The sequence below is a fragment of the Hylaeus anthracinus genome, unplaced genomic scaffold, assembly GCF_026225885.1.
Source record: "Hylaeus anthracinus isolate JK02 unplaced genomic scaffold, UHH_iyHylAnth1.0_haploid 12002, whole genome shotgun sequence".
NCBI lineage: Eukaryota > Metazoa > Arthropoda > Insecta > Hymenoptera > Colletidae > Hylaeus > Hylaeus anthracinus.
In genome coordinates this window covers 3788115-3803151 of record NW_026534349.1, presented here as the reverse complement: position 1 = coordinate 3803151, position 15037 = coordinate 3788115, and the positions used below count along the sequence as shown (strand labels likewise).

At 48.6% G+C, this 15037-nt stretch overlaps 1 protein-coding gene across 2 annotated transcripts in view; it reads left to right on the top strand.

Annotated features, from left to right (window-relative positions):
- Nucleotides 1-15037, top strand: part of LOC128891534 (monocarboxylate transporter 10-like) — a 43981-nt gene that overhangs the window by 22617 nt on the left and 6327 nt on the right. For both annotated transcript variants that reach the window (XM_054151086.1, XM_054151084.1), the window contains exons 5-8: nucleotides 4868-5036; nucleotides 6657-6821; nucleotides 12179-12461; nucleotides 13319-13493. In XM_054151086.1, the coding sequence (XP_054007061.1) occupies nucleotides 4868-5036; nucleotides 6657-6821; nucleotides 12179-12461; nucleotides 13319-13493 (792 nt within the window). The remainder of the gene's footprint in view (nucleotides 1-4867; nucleotides 5037-6656; nucleotides 6822-12178; nucleotides 12462-13318; nucleotides 13494-15037) is intronic.

Below are 15037 nucleotides of genomic sequence, written 5' to 3'. Positions count from 1 at the left end.
AAAGTCGAACGAACGAGGAGGGAACGGGGGCGATGATTATCGTTGGGAACAGGACGAACCGTTTCCCGCGGAATTGTTTGCTAACGAAACGTCAGCAATGACGGTAACCGTCGCACAGACAGTTGCCAGCGCATTCGACCCTTCTGCTTTCTTCGGCGCCCTATTATTTCGATGTCCTCGCCGCGGGCTGTACGGCCGACGAGAATCGTTGCTCCACATTTCATCCGAAAACCAGTGAAAGGGTCGACCACTGTCTCGCGCGAATCGGAGAATCGCGATCGGCTCGATGACTCGGAACGATCGATGTCTTTCGCGATTTCTACGTCGCCAACTCACTCGAACGGTCGTTACGTCGCGTCGCGTCGGTTTGGCGGCAACGTGCGATGAATTTCGATCGAGGTGTTCTCGGAGTCTAGGGAATTTTAAATTGATCGCGACAGGGCGAGCGCGCGGTTGCACGTGGGGTGTCCCTATTCATTCGTGACTGGCATCTCGATCGTCGATTCCTGTCATCGAATATAACCGTATTTGTGCAAACGTTAAATTCGAATACAACGTCGGACGTTAAGATACGTTTTCCAAGCTGGGGACGAGGAAATGTTGGGTGACTTATGAACGTCGGCGTACCTCCGTATATAACTCGCATTCTTGTATATTAGGATGAAATAAGGCGTGAAATAATAACGAGCGAGAGACGAGATTCCACGAGGGCGAGACCCTCGTACCCCTATTTTGCGTAATAACATCATCGCTCTCGCGCATACGGCCTGTCACGCAAATTCGCTCGACGCGCTCGAAAATGCTGTCGTTTTTTCTGCTCCGGCGCAGAGGGAAGTCCTCATCGACGCTACCGAAATGTCAGTTCCAATTCTTCGCACGGTCGACGGCCGCGTTTTCGCACGTGAATTACCACCGTAGCTGGATCAATTGCGTTTGCTAACGCGATTTAATTAATCCGGTGGGTGTTGTATGCCGTTCCAGTTTCCTTTGTTTCTACGCCTCGTTTGTCGTTCGTTCGTTTTATCGAGCTTGTCAGGTCTGCCCGTGAGCCAGGTAAACAACGACGAGGATCGATGAAAAAATATTTGTCGTCGATTAAATGGGACGCACCGATGCCCCGTTTGATTCGAAAGAAACCGCGAGCCTGGGAACGGATGTCTTGGTTTCGAGCGTCTTCCTCGAAGGAGATCAAACGTTCGATCGATCAACCGTTTCCAAGCGAAATCTTTGTTCCCCGGGGACTCTCTGTTTGCGGATTAAGCGACTGAGCGCGGAAAAATGCAACTGCCACCGCCGTCACGGCTTTCAACGCGGGACAAATATCGCGGATTTCGTGTCGTCGAAGGGCGACTCGTGATCCGAAAATGGTATTTGGGTCGTTCGTTTTTCAGTTTTTCCCCTGTTTCGCGATCGGCGATACGCGAACGAATCGCGTACAATCGCGTATCGTTTCAATTTGCGTGTTTTCGTTGCCTTTTTCGACCACTTCATTTACGCAACGCTCCTCCGCTGCGCGGCCTCTGTCCTCCGAAATTTTTAAAAGGTTTTACATTATTCGTCGATCTCGTTCGACCAAGGGTGCGCAACGGACTATCCCCCTTAATCGCTCCTTCGAGGGCAGCTCATAGACTGCGCACGACAATGGTCGCTTAAACAATAGAATTCCGGGAGCATCCAGTTCCTTCGAGGAAAGTTCTTCTCCCCAGCCAGAAACACATTAATAGGAATGCCGGCTGATTATTAATATTCGCGATTCCACGACGACGAGCGAAACTTTTCAACGGGGAGATTCTAGGCGAGAAACGGGCTTTGGGAACCGTGCGAGAAACTCGATCGAGAGGCGGAGGACGATGACCTCGAGCGGTTCCAAATTGTCGGCGAACGAGCGCATCTCACCAGCCGAACTAGGAAATCGATGAAGCACGTGTACAGGCTGCCAATAATTCACGATTCACGCGCCTTACGGCCGAACAGGCGCGTAAATTGAAGACTTCGTTAACGAAAATTCCTATTTTCCGTGACACGCGCACCGATCGACGCTTCGTTTCATCCCTTCGCGATCGTTGCGTGCCGAGTCTCGGATGCGATAACCGTCTGATATCGATAGTGGACAAAATAATTTTCGCCGAGAATTAGTCCGTCTTGCGGCGAACAAAACGAGAATCGAGTCGGACACGGAGCCGAGGTAAATGATAAAAAAGTTCGCGACGGCCAAGTTTCGGGAACAACGTAGCTGCCAGCGATTCGAACTGCTCTAAATTTACCAAAGGGACAAGGAAACACGGGAAACGAGGTTCTCTCAGAGGGTCAAAGTCGGTCAGTTTCCAGGCACTTGCGGGTTTGAGATTGAAACCGAACAAAGCGTGCGAAAGGAATTTCCTACGCGCGGAAATGTCGCTCGAAACTGATTCGAACGGTTCCGGTCCCATGCGAAAAAGATGGAGAGATTGTAAATCTCGCTTTCGTTGGTTGCTTTTTAAACGCGACCCCCTGATACTACTGCTCTTCCGTTCGCGTTCGTTTGCGAGTTTTATCACGGACTCGCGGGAACTTCCAACGATAAAAATCTGATACGAAACCTTTCGCTCTCGGAACTTCTCCGGATGTTTTTCCAAGCGATATGATTACTCGCGCACCTCGAGTTCGGAAAGAAATCTACGCTCCAGAGGAAACATCGTTCGATACGAACGTTCGAAGAATTAAGCAGAAACGTTTGTCTCGCGTTTAGGGAAATTCGTTCTTTCCTCGGTTTTTCTCTTTCGGTACTTTGTAAAGCGATAGAACAGTCGTTTGTAGATGTGGATGTAAATCAAAATAGCAATTTCAAGGGCCTTGTTCCAGAAACAAGAACGGAAGAAACCTCGAACGGACGAGGGTCTCGTTAACTTCCCAACCGCATCGGAGGCCCGTGCTTATCGGCGTTATCAGGTCTCGCTAGTATCTCACGGCCTAACTAGAAATCGATGAGAACACGTCGCAGCCCTCCCGTTCGTTTAATACCCGCGAAAATTATTGACCAAGTTTCTCCTGGCTCCGGTGTTCCACGCTATCGCCGAACGAGAAAGAAAAATGGAGGACGGGGGACCTAGGCAGAAGGATGCGGGAATAAAGGAAGCACGTTCAACCCGGTCGATGAATAATGCAGTAAGCATTACCGCGCGAAACATCTGGAATCTTCCGCAGAAATCGATCAGAAAGAGATCGAAGTTCGCGTCTGCTTGATGAAAGAACAATAAATACTTGATACCGTGAACCGCCGAGGTAACGAAACGATTACGAGACGTCAGTAGATACGGTCGACTATGATCAGACGAGCGCGACGCGTCGGTGATCGTTTTTAAACGAATAGATAGAACGTCGTGTTAGTTATCCATGTAGGTAACGCGGAATTGTAAAGGGTATACGAGTGAAACGCAACACCATCCATCCTCCCGACCAGAATGAAATCGTGCCATGACAGAGGAGTGGATGTCCGTACCAGGCATACCGCTACGCCTCGTACCCGGTCATACGAGTACAACAATCCCAGCTCGCGAGAGCAAACAACGTTACTTTAATTAATGCTTGCTACCAGGGAGAGGGTCGTTCCGCTCGAATCGTTAATTACTTCTGCGTTCCCGTGGCGAAATCTCCCGAGGTTTCTTCTATATTGTTCCCCGGGATCGTTGCTCTAACGAGCGCGTCCTCGAACAATAAAGTCCCGAATAGCTCGCGCACGCCGGAAGACTCCACCTGGTCGTTTGCCCCGCGTCGTCTCGAACGTCGATGTCGCGTGGAGCGATGGAAAATAAACCATGGGAAAATGGAAGTTTCTCCCGCGTTGCGTTGCAGATTTCCACGACTCTAAGCTTTTCACCGAGGAAACTAATTAGAAAATCATAACACAAAAAGGCTGTCCCGCGTTTAATTACACGAATTGGCCGGTTGAATTGCACCGGGCCGTTCTCACCGTCTCCTAATTAACCGTAAAAGAGGAATAACTTGAGCGCCAACGCCGCTACGCTCGCTAGGTCTGGCTACGAAAATTCTATAGACCGCTCGCGAAAGGAGCGAGCAGGTGCCTAGCGCGTTCGAGATTGTACACAATTTTTGAAATGCCGGGAACATTTCACTGCACCCTCCCTCGCTCCATCGTGCGCCAGCAGGCAACTAAACGAGACCCGATCTCTCCTCTCCTCCTAAGCTAGTTTCGCCCTTTCTCTTCTTTCCCGTTTTGTTTAATGACGCGCCACTTTACGAAGTCACGCCGTCAAAGTCTCTCGTTAGAACGTCGACGTTCGCCTGCAAAGGGAACGTCACCGGTGGATTGGACACCCTCGGGATCGTCCGCATTTAATCCCGCGCGGCAATTGCCGCGCCGTGTAATTTCGATATGAAAATAAATTGCGAGAGATACTCGCCCAGACGCCGACGGGACGGATAAATTTTAAGCCGGAGGTCTGTCTCCTAGTTAAACTTTACTTGCAGCGAACAAGTGTTACGGAATTTAATAACGAGCTAGGAAATTGCGATAACGTGTATAAACCGAGCTATCCGAGACAAGGAGTAATATAAATAATTGCTCTAGCGGTTAGAAAAGCGATCGTAATCGATGAGGTATCTCGCGCGACTTTTGGTTACCTTTTATTTTCCGAGTTCTAATTGAAATTTTGTTTGGGGGCTCGTCGAAGAGACCGAGACGGGTTCCTCGAGCACTCGAGGCGACGTTCTGAATTGAAAATTAAATTTCCGATAATAAACCACCGTTACCAGAGGCTGTTTACACGTTTCGGTAAAGATACACGAGCGTAGAAAGTGCTCGGTGCATACCCCCTCTCTCGAGTGTTTACCAGCGTATCCTTAAGTAACTATCGAATTAATGTTTCAGCGTGGGTGGGAGCGTTGAGTGCTGCGGTCTCCCGTGGTTCGGCTCCATTGGTCGTCGGCGCGTGTCGTCGAGGAAGTACAAGGCTTACGGCAGTGATTGGCGGTCTCGTGCTGGCATTGGCGTCCCTCTTCACCTCGTTCGCCGTCGAGGTGCACCAGGTACTCCTTAGGTGAGTAAGAAGTCACTTGATCGCCTTAACGGCGACCTGCCATCGCGGATTAAACCAACTACTGCCAACGCTAACGGTGTTAGCGGAACACGAAACGTCACCCTTCGTTTGCGATAATTCCGATACCGCAGGATCCGATATCACCCAGCTAGACGGTGTTTCCATTGCGGAAGGGATCTTCGCTAATTGTTTGTAGGCTGCACGCTAGATACACGGGTGTGTTTAACCGTATATCGACGACCGCGAGATGTACGTTATCGAAACGGTCGCAAGTCTGAAATCGTCTATATTTGACGTAGCCCGTCGCCGGTAAATCTACATATGCTTGGACCACCGGCTTCCTCTTCGAGTGCCCTGTATTCGCGTCGTAACAGCGAAATTGGCCAATTTCTTCGATGACAATAGGAGATGCCAGACTTTCCACGGAACTATAGTTCGCGTTTCAATTTGTTGCCAAAAATATTTAGACCGTGCTCTGATTAAAATACAAACGTGTAACGAACGTTGATCCATTTCCTTCCGAGACAGAACAGGCCAAACGTCTTTCTCTCTTCTTTCGCTTCGACGACTTCCAATTTACTTTCGCGAACATCGTACCTCTACGAATAGTTCAAGTCCTCTCTACGACACGAATATAACTTCCGAACCCAAGAAACTGCATACGCGAAGACTAAATTAATGTACAGAGATCTCCGACAAGTTCCTGGGACGTCTGCTTCGCATCACAAAGTTCGTAATTGATTAATTATTAATTATGCGTTAAAACGTTGCTTGGACGGGTCTCCGAAAACTATTTCTCGCGAATTTGTTTTCGCTAGCAATTAAGGTATACCTTTGTATTTCTCATCCGAGGCGAACGCAAGACAAATTAACGTTCCGTGCACGGCGAGCCGCGGTTTTTACAGCCGACGAGTTTCCGCGTCGTGCCGTAGCCCGCTGGTAATTTATTTCGCAAACAGAGTCCTCGACAAAGTGAAAAATGGCAAACACGGCGAACAAAGACGCGGGAACGAGCGACGTTAGACACGCGACAAGGGAAACGTTTCCCTTGAAATGTAGCCCTTCGGGTACTAAATCGGAAACGATCGGTCTTCGTTGGAAGCCTTGACCGTGAGTCCCGAGGAAGGTCGATTCGCGTGACGAGAGATTTTGCTTTTTCTTTAAGCGGCACTCTGGTACGTTTCTCGTTAATTAAATTGCGAGCCTTTGCAATCGCGATCCCACGTTAGACGTCGACATTTCTTATAATCCCACTTATTTCCATTACGTTCGTTCGCGAAGGAGCCTTGTCGTTTATTTGCTATCACGAACAAACTCCCAGAGTTACACGTTGGTACACGTAACCACCGTACGGGCATTTCCCGAAAGGAATAATTAATACTGTTTCCCGATTTCCGCAAGAACGGGCCGAATCGTCGTTCGAAATCCCAAACGCGACGCTCTTCAAACTTTACCCTGGCTCGTGCGTTTCCACATCCCCTGCCACGTTGCACCTGTCCGAAACGTTTCACTCTCGTTCGTTCCCAGTAAGAATCGTCAACCAATTCCCTCGGTCGACGAATGCGCGCGCGTTCCCACTGGCAGCAAACTCAAACGATTCACCTTTGCAAAATGTAACAGCTACGGGCTCGTGCTGGGAACCGGTGCTGGCCTCGTGAGAGAAACTGCCGGTCTGGTGCTGGGCCATTACTTCAGAAAACGACGAGAGTTCGTCGAGATGGTAGTGCAAGCTGGCGCGGGAGTGGGAATAGTACTCTTCAGCGTCTTCTACAGGGAGGCTGTCGGGTAAGTTATTACTTGTATTTCCTGCGCTTCGTCGACAACGCGGTGATGCGCTGAATGGGGGCCTTCGTACCGGAGCGTCGGCGTCGTTGATGTTTGTTGCTCGCGTTTTGCGTCGGTCTGGAAATCACCGCGCCTCTCGCGTTCCCTCGACGGACGTACTTGATTGCCAATTTGCTCGATAGTCTTGCGCGAGTTCGGTGTGTTTTCTGCTACCCGTGCGTATCGTTTGCAACGAACGAATATTTCCATTGTTATTTTCGCCGATGCCCCGTTCGATTCGTTCTCGTATTAGAAAAACGGAAATTCGAGAGATGTAGAATTTAATTGCCTACGACAAAAATTGATTCGACGATAGCTGTACAACTCGTTGATCAAAACCAGTTATGAAGAGACGTATAGAACCGGATAGCAACCGAATGGGTAGAGCGGGTAGAATAGAACCGTGCGTGGTTGCAGAAGTGGAATAATTCCATATCTCGTTTCAAGCGACCTGTATCTAGTCAGACAAGCATAACAGTGTCCTATCTAGTTTACGAGGCCGGTACATAGTCGGAGAATTAGAGCATCTAATCCGAGGTGTAAAATGTATCTGTACCAACTCTGCCGCTTTCATTGGGATACGCCAAATTCAAATAAAATTGACTCCTAAAAATCTCACTTTACGCACAAAGTAAAAATCCGTCTCTTGAACGAAACGGGCGATTATCGCGGAAATAAAGCAGTATTAATCGATATTTCGAACAGGTTCGTAATCTCCGAAACGAGCGCCGATTGTACGGGCGATGTCAAGTTTCGCGATATCAACGGCTTTACCGCGGAGCGTATTTTTTCACTGTCGACGGAACCTAATTGTTTCGCGAATGGAAGAGCAGCTGCCTTTATCCCGGGGTGGAATTTAAACGGATAAAAGAAGATCACACAGGGATGTCTGGCAAGTATCGACAAACAACGATGTTCGACGTAGAATGCGGCGGATGAAATTTTGCTCGGAGCTCGAACACGCCGCGAACAAAGCTGCTCTTTCGGGTCAGCTTCGGTTTTGTCGTACGCGTTACCACGAGCGTAAAGTGCCTGTTTTCTAGCGGCTAACGAACGGTGAAACCGTGCACAGCGAATTCCACCTAACATAAGTACACGTCCCCTTCCCTCTGTCCAGTCGATGAAACGGTTCGTTTGAAAATCCCGATCGCGATTCGTTGAATCGTCGACGAACTTTTGCGTGACACGTGTCGATGAATCTGGGATTAGTTGTATGCTCCGAAAGTATGGTTACGCTCGAGCGAAACGCAATTAGAGAACTCGTAATCCTAGGAACCGTAAAAGTTTACCAATACAAATTACTTTGCCCATTAGTTTTAATTGCGTTAATGGATCGTTCACAGTCTCCGACCGGATGTTACGCTCCGCCGACGAACAAAAGAAAAAAATACGGTTCTTCGTAGAATGCTTTTAATTAAACGCGTAGAAATTGTAAATCCGATCGAGAGCGTAGTCGTAATTAAATTTCGAGGATCGCGGAGAAACGGAGTGGAAAGAAATCCCAAACGAGGGTTCGAGGACGTTTGAATCTGGTCAGCGGATAAGATGTCTCGGAGCTCCGTTCGAGTATCTTCGACGAGAAACGTCTTATCCCTTCGAGTTCGGTTTTCCTTCTGCTGCTCGAAATGTGAACATTTAATTTCTAAAATTCAGAAATACTTTTTTTTATCGGAATGTATTCTCGATTCAAAAGAAATGTATCGATTTAAATTCTTGAACGGTACGCTAATGGTATTCTCGGTTTCTAGACAGGTGGTCCGCGGTTACCGTGAATCTACTGCATTGCAGGTGCAACATACGTAGGAGATAGCGTGCTTCTTCCAGAGAAGACGTTCGAGATACGCTCGCGGTACATTCGCCATAAATAAAAACACCGACAATCGTATAACATCAGCGTTCAAGTTTTCCGCGGGTATCTAGAAATCCAGAGGAACAAAGTATTAGCTATCCGAATCGAGATGGCGATGTTCGATAATCGCATCGAGACGGCAAGGAAGCTGGTAGCGAAGCAAAGAAAATATTCGTTCGCAACGATGGAAGTTGAGTTCTCTTATTCTGCAACGAGAGATCTATATTCCCACGAAACCGAGTTCACTTTTAACCGTCCAGTTTCATTTCCCTCCATTTCGTAAATATTCTGACAACGTGGCGGCCCAAATTCACCTAATTACCGCCAGGCTGCATTAGCCGGCAACGATACAATTTCATTTTCGCTAATTTCCCGAAACATAAAGACACGGCCAGAAACCCGCCTCGAGCCGTGCGTAATAATACGACTCGTTGTTAAAGATTCGAGTCTCGTTTCCTCTAATTTCCTTGTTCGCGCCGTTTCGCGACGGCGGCGATCGAATTAAGCGGAACTCGCTTTTAACGGCCAAACTTTGTTCCCGTTCGTTTTCCAAGGGTTCGCGATAACGTATCGATACGAATCGATGCACGTTTCTCGAAATGAAATACTCATTCGACCGGAAAAATTGCGTTTCTCCTCTAGCATAACTCGTACAATTTTCGAGATGCTACTCGAACAACTTTGATTACGAATTCATTCGACCGCACGGCTCCGACGGCTTTCAATGAGACGTTTCTCTGTCAAAACGTCTCGACGTCGGGAGTTCTCGGGTAAAACTCTCGACGCGGAACTCTTCACCGCGAAATGTAGGTTGCGAGGAATCGTGACGCACACACGTAGAAGTACCCCACGGAACACACGTGGATCCTGACGCCTACGTCGGATCGCGTTACCAGGGAAACACGCCCACGAGATTTTTCGCGCAACGTTACCGCACTGTCCCACGCACGCGATAAATCTGACACTGGCCTCTATCTCCGAGAACCGAACTATCGCCCACGCGCAACGCGTTGGAGAGAAAGGAAAAATGGGATGAAGGGAACATTTAATCCGCGTATCCCGCATTTGAAACGACACGGAAGCGACCGAGCATCGAGACGATACATTCGTTTCGGTCAAGTGCGTAGTCCCATCCATCAAACGTTCCTCGACGTTCGATCGATCAACGATCGAGCCAATCTCGTCTCTATGCCAATCGATGTAGCGTCGCTCAATTCTGGGATTGTAACGAACGCGAAGTCTGCCCGTTGCGCATTGAAAAATGTTGCTTTCCCCGAGACGATAACGTGTTAGAATATGAAATAGATATGGAATGACGAACGAGGCTAATTAATCATCGCGCAAATGTTCCTGTTCGTCGCGTACAATCGAAAGAAGCGTGGCGGAGACCAACGGGTTAAAGGAAATTTCGTTCAAACTCGTGCGCGGAAATTATCTACTCTTCTTGCTCGAGTTCCTCTCCTTCGCTTAATTACTTTAAACGAAGAGTTCGTTAGGTTAATTATGTTTAGACTCGCAGCCTATAGAGACGAGTACCAGGTTTTCGGCTTGTTTGAGTTTCGAGCACGTGAGGTATAATCTACGAACATTTTAGAATAAGATGACGTTACACAAAACGTACGAAGGCGAAGTAGAAATTCAGCGCGGCGTATCCAGAAATTCGTGAAAGTGGCTGTAAAATATCGTCGTAAATATTCTGCGTCCAATAAACCTGAAAGCGTCGTAAAAACGCGTCTAACGACTGTTCGTTAGCAGGGTAACAAGAAGACGCGGAATTTAATCATGCTTCGCGACTGAACCAATGAAACCGTTTACTCGTGGGCGAGAACTTGCGCTTACACGTGCTTCGAAACGGAACAACGTCAGCCAGTAGTATAAGTACGGTATTAACCCGACACGTGTTACCCGTTTGATATACCGTCCCGGTGTTACCCGACGATCGTAATACCTCGTCACCTGTTATTTATTATGCTGTAACAGCGCGAGCCGCGTAAGGCGATACTCTCGCTTCATAAGAAATATATATCCGCGTTCACGAGGTGACACGGTGGCGAACAGTGTACTTCATCGAGCCTGGGGGCGTCGTAAACGTTCCACGAGAGCAGCGTCGCAAATTTCACTCGGCGCGAAGCGACGAACGAAGACGGTTATTGTTCTCGTCTAGAGTTTTTGCGCCCGAAAAATCCTAGTTTCGTTCCTCGGCGAGATAAGCCAGGTAAGCGAAATAAATCCGTCCGCGTACTTTGCCTTCACGATAACGATAAAAATCTTATTCAGCGATACGCGTGATTTTACAACGATGCAAATTTATTTATTTTTTACGTCCTCGCGATTATTATGTTTGCCACGTATCCGCATGATCGGATACGAAGAACGAGTACATTTGCCGCGATACAATTAAAGCGAAGTTTCGCGCAGCCGAAATTTATACGAACCGCAAGCAGACCCCTGGTACTTAGTCAAACAAGCGAGGTACAAAGATGGTTATCGTTTGCAGCAGCCACTCGCCAGCACGAGCGAGAAAGGCTTCTCTGTCATTTCGCAGAACGGCAAACGATTTCGTCGTGTAAAGTTTAAAGCTAGGCTGGAACAAGAGCGCGAGAGGCTTCCGGCTATTTCGTTTGGCGCTCTCTAGATATAGAAACGTCGCTGATGTTTCGTGCCGTTTCTCGCGTTATGAACTTTGCGGTCGCTTTGACCCCAGGACGAAACTGTGGCTAGCAGTTTGCGAACTGGATGGTCGCTACCGTGTCTCGCGCACCGAGTGTAATTTTATTAAAGGAATCGGTGTTTCCAGTTCCCGAAAAGAGCGCCACTTTTTTCCTTTCCCGCGACAGTCTGTAATAAATTCTGGTGTTCCCGTTTGAAAGCGCGAACTCGTTCGAAACGCGACAAGTTCTTTTCTTTCGCGTGGAAATCGCTCGCGAGCGTTCTTTCGTGGTCTCGCTTCTCGACTCGAGAAGTTGTTCGCGCGAAAGAGTAGCGAAACTCGACGTAACGCGAACTCCCCTTGATTCACGATCGGGATTTATGGAAATTAAACGTAAAGTAAGCCGGTGTTCTCGCGTAATACTCGAAAGCTCTTCTCGCCGGATTAAAATCGAACTCGAACAGGTCTAAAGAGAGATCGATTAAAATTACTACAGCGTTAAGAGGCGAGATAATATCAACGTTGACGAAGCTCGAGCGTTTAATACAAAAGAAACACTCGAGTTTAATAGGTCCGAAGTAACCACACCGCGGTAACGTTTACATTGAAAACATTTCCGTCGGCAGTCGGAGATAAAGATCGGCCAGAACTCGCGAGGAATTTCCCGAGATATATCGACAGATATTGCGACGGTATTTATCCGGACCTAATAACGTGGCCCGCAGCGCCGGAGAGCAGTTTAATATGAAAAGAAAATTTATGTAGCTTGATTTAAGGGCAATTCCCTTCTGTAACCGTAACGACGCGCTGTTTTCTCAGAAAGCTGGGCTGGGAACGTGGTATGCAGTCCGTAACCGGAGCTCTCTCGCTGGCCTTCTTCCTGGGCTTGATTTACAGGAGTGCTTCGCTCTATCATCCCCAACGACGGGCCATATTACACCTAAAGAATCAACGGGGTAAACTGAAAGAGAAGAAGACCGCGACTAGAGTGCCCAGGCAGCCGTGGGTGGATCTCAGTCCGCTGGGAAGTCGTCCTGTCAGAATGTTAATGCTCGCCGCTGGAGCCGCTGGTTTCGGCCTTTACACTCCTGCATTTTACATCGTGAGTATGCTAAGCATCCCGCGTTTCGCGACGCGCTCTCGGTCCTCCTTGTTTCCTTAACCAGCACGGAATACGCTAACGGAAATTAGTTTGATAATCGCCGGTATCGTGTCAGAGTTTACTTTTGAAGGGCAGGATCCACCGAATCGACGAATTAGGGTTTATCGTTTTTGCTCGTTAAGAAACTACCCCGGCGAATCGGTCCCTCGGATCGCTAAGAGATTGCTCCGCCGCGAGCCCGTTATATCGGAATACCGTTTGTCTTTTGCCGCGATTAGACTGTCCTCGCATCATTCAAATCTCGAGTTTGCAAACTCAAACGATAGACCCGCTACTCGATCATTGACCACTTGGCGAGGAGCAGCTCGACCATTCCGGTGCACAATTATCAAACTGCCGCGAGCACGCCGCGCGTATCCTCAACAGCGGCAATCAAACGCGCGGCAACAGTTCCCAACTTCGTAGTCGAACAAAGTTTTACCAGAGTTAGCCAGGTTACACGCTCATAATCGCGAACGGCCCTGCGCGGGATTGCGATTCGCTCGTTGCGCGCGCAAACGTACCAGGAGTCGTCGAGTTTCGGTCCAACCGAAAATTAACGAAACTGTTCCGCGTTCTGGGTATCGGCCATCAGTTTCCTGCACTATCGGGTCATCCCACGAGCGACGCGACAAAGTCATATCTCGACGGAAATTGAACGAAACCCATCGGTCACGGAGAAAGAATCGTCCGTCTGCGCCCAACGTGTTTGCTATCGTCCAGAAACAAGAAAGAGAATTCGCGTTACCTATGGCACGACCGGTCGTATTTCAAACGCTACCACTGTCCAATCTCCTAACGAGGAACGTTCGTTTCAGGCTGTCCAGGGACACAAAGATGGCTTGGAGGCGAGCGCCGTGGTGCTCCTACAGACTTGCTTGGGCTTGGCTGCGGCGCTAGGCTGTGCGGCTTGGGGGGTTGTTACCGCCAGACCATCTGCTCAGTGTCTGGTGTCCAGGCAATATCTCTGCCAGGCGGCACTTCTAGGAGTTGGTCAGTATATAACACGTTATAGCACCGTAACGTTTAAGTTAGTAGAACTTTGCTCTATCTACCGAAAAGCGGTGACCGCGTGAGTGCGCAGAGCGGATAAAGCTCGAGGTAGTCGATGCTACGGATACGTTTAATTCGTGGCCATCCTTGTATCGATGGAATCGAAAAGTATCTTCGTTAACGTTACTCTACTCGTTCGACCATATAAATCTCAAGCCCAGATCTTATTTCTCAATCGCGTACATCTTACTCTACTTGTCCGACTATGTACATCCTATTCTACTAGCTCTAGCAGGTACAGAACATTTTTCCTACTCTGCTCGCGTTATTCGCTTATGTCGAGGTTCATTTCGATAATTGAAACACGCGAATCGATTCAATTCCGCCAGCGTTTTAAAACGCGCCTCCCCTGTTAGGAGGTAGCCCATTAACGATTGCGACCGCGCTCTCCGCGATATTTGCCTCCGTGACCAACGCAAAGAACGTCGGGAAAGGGAGGAGGAATCGAGAGGTGGGCGAGGACGGTGGCTGGGGACAGAATGGAAAATACTTTGTGTCGGGAACTCGAGCCGAGGGTGAGCCGACTGAATGGGGGCCAAAGACGCGTATATGCGGCTGACACTCGAAGAGCTAGCCGGCTTCAAAAGGTTGATAGAAGCCCTGGAAGGGGTAGGGAATACTCCGTCTACCCCGACTGAATGACGGCCACGTTTAGAAACCTCCGGCCGACGAACTTTCGAAACGAAAGCACAACACGCTAAGCGATCACGGACCGTCGGCGTCGGTCGAGCTTGTCTCTTCGCTCCGGGAAGATACGAATCTGTATTTCACCATAGTTACGGCTGGAACGTTTAACGAAGGGTGGTACGGCCCTGGGATGATTCTCCGTAAAGAAGTCCGAAATGTACATCAAAATTTTATGTTACTAAAATATTTATCTCATATTAAGAAGAATTTACCACTTCGAAGCGTGGGAATGCTTTCTGGGACACCTACTAATAGATTCCACCGTCTGGAAAGCGACTTCCTGGCCGCGGATAGTTCCAAAGAATACGGGACATGGCGGTCGACGAACTAACCGTGGTATGTTTGAGGAGCGTGGAATACTTTATCGGTGGCGCGCGGCCGAACGTGAAATTTTCATCCCTCGCTGTTTCCGGGGAAAGACGATTGACAGCGCGCGCCTTGTTGAAAATGAGCTAGCTTCGAGGTGTCGGGGCAAAGTGGAGTGGTTTAAATCTCACGTCTGGCGGTTCGTTGAAGTTATAGAAGGGCTGCGGTATTGCTTGCGTAAGACATCTAGTTTAACGGGGATAATACTGACTGAAGTGAAATACTGAAACGTATGCTCGTCGATGATACCGACGTGTACAGACAGAGGGGAGACGTGAACTCAAAGATCTTTCTTTACGTAATGAAATTTAACGCGAGCAGAGTAGGAGAAATGTTCTGTACCTGCGAGAACGAGTAGAATGGGACGTACATAGTCGGACAAGTAGAGTAAGACGTACGCGATTGGGGAATAAGTTTGGAGGTTGAGATTT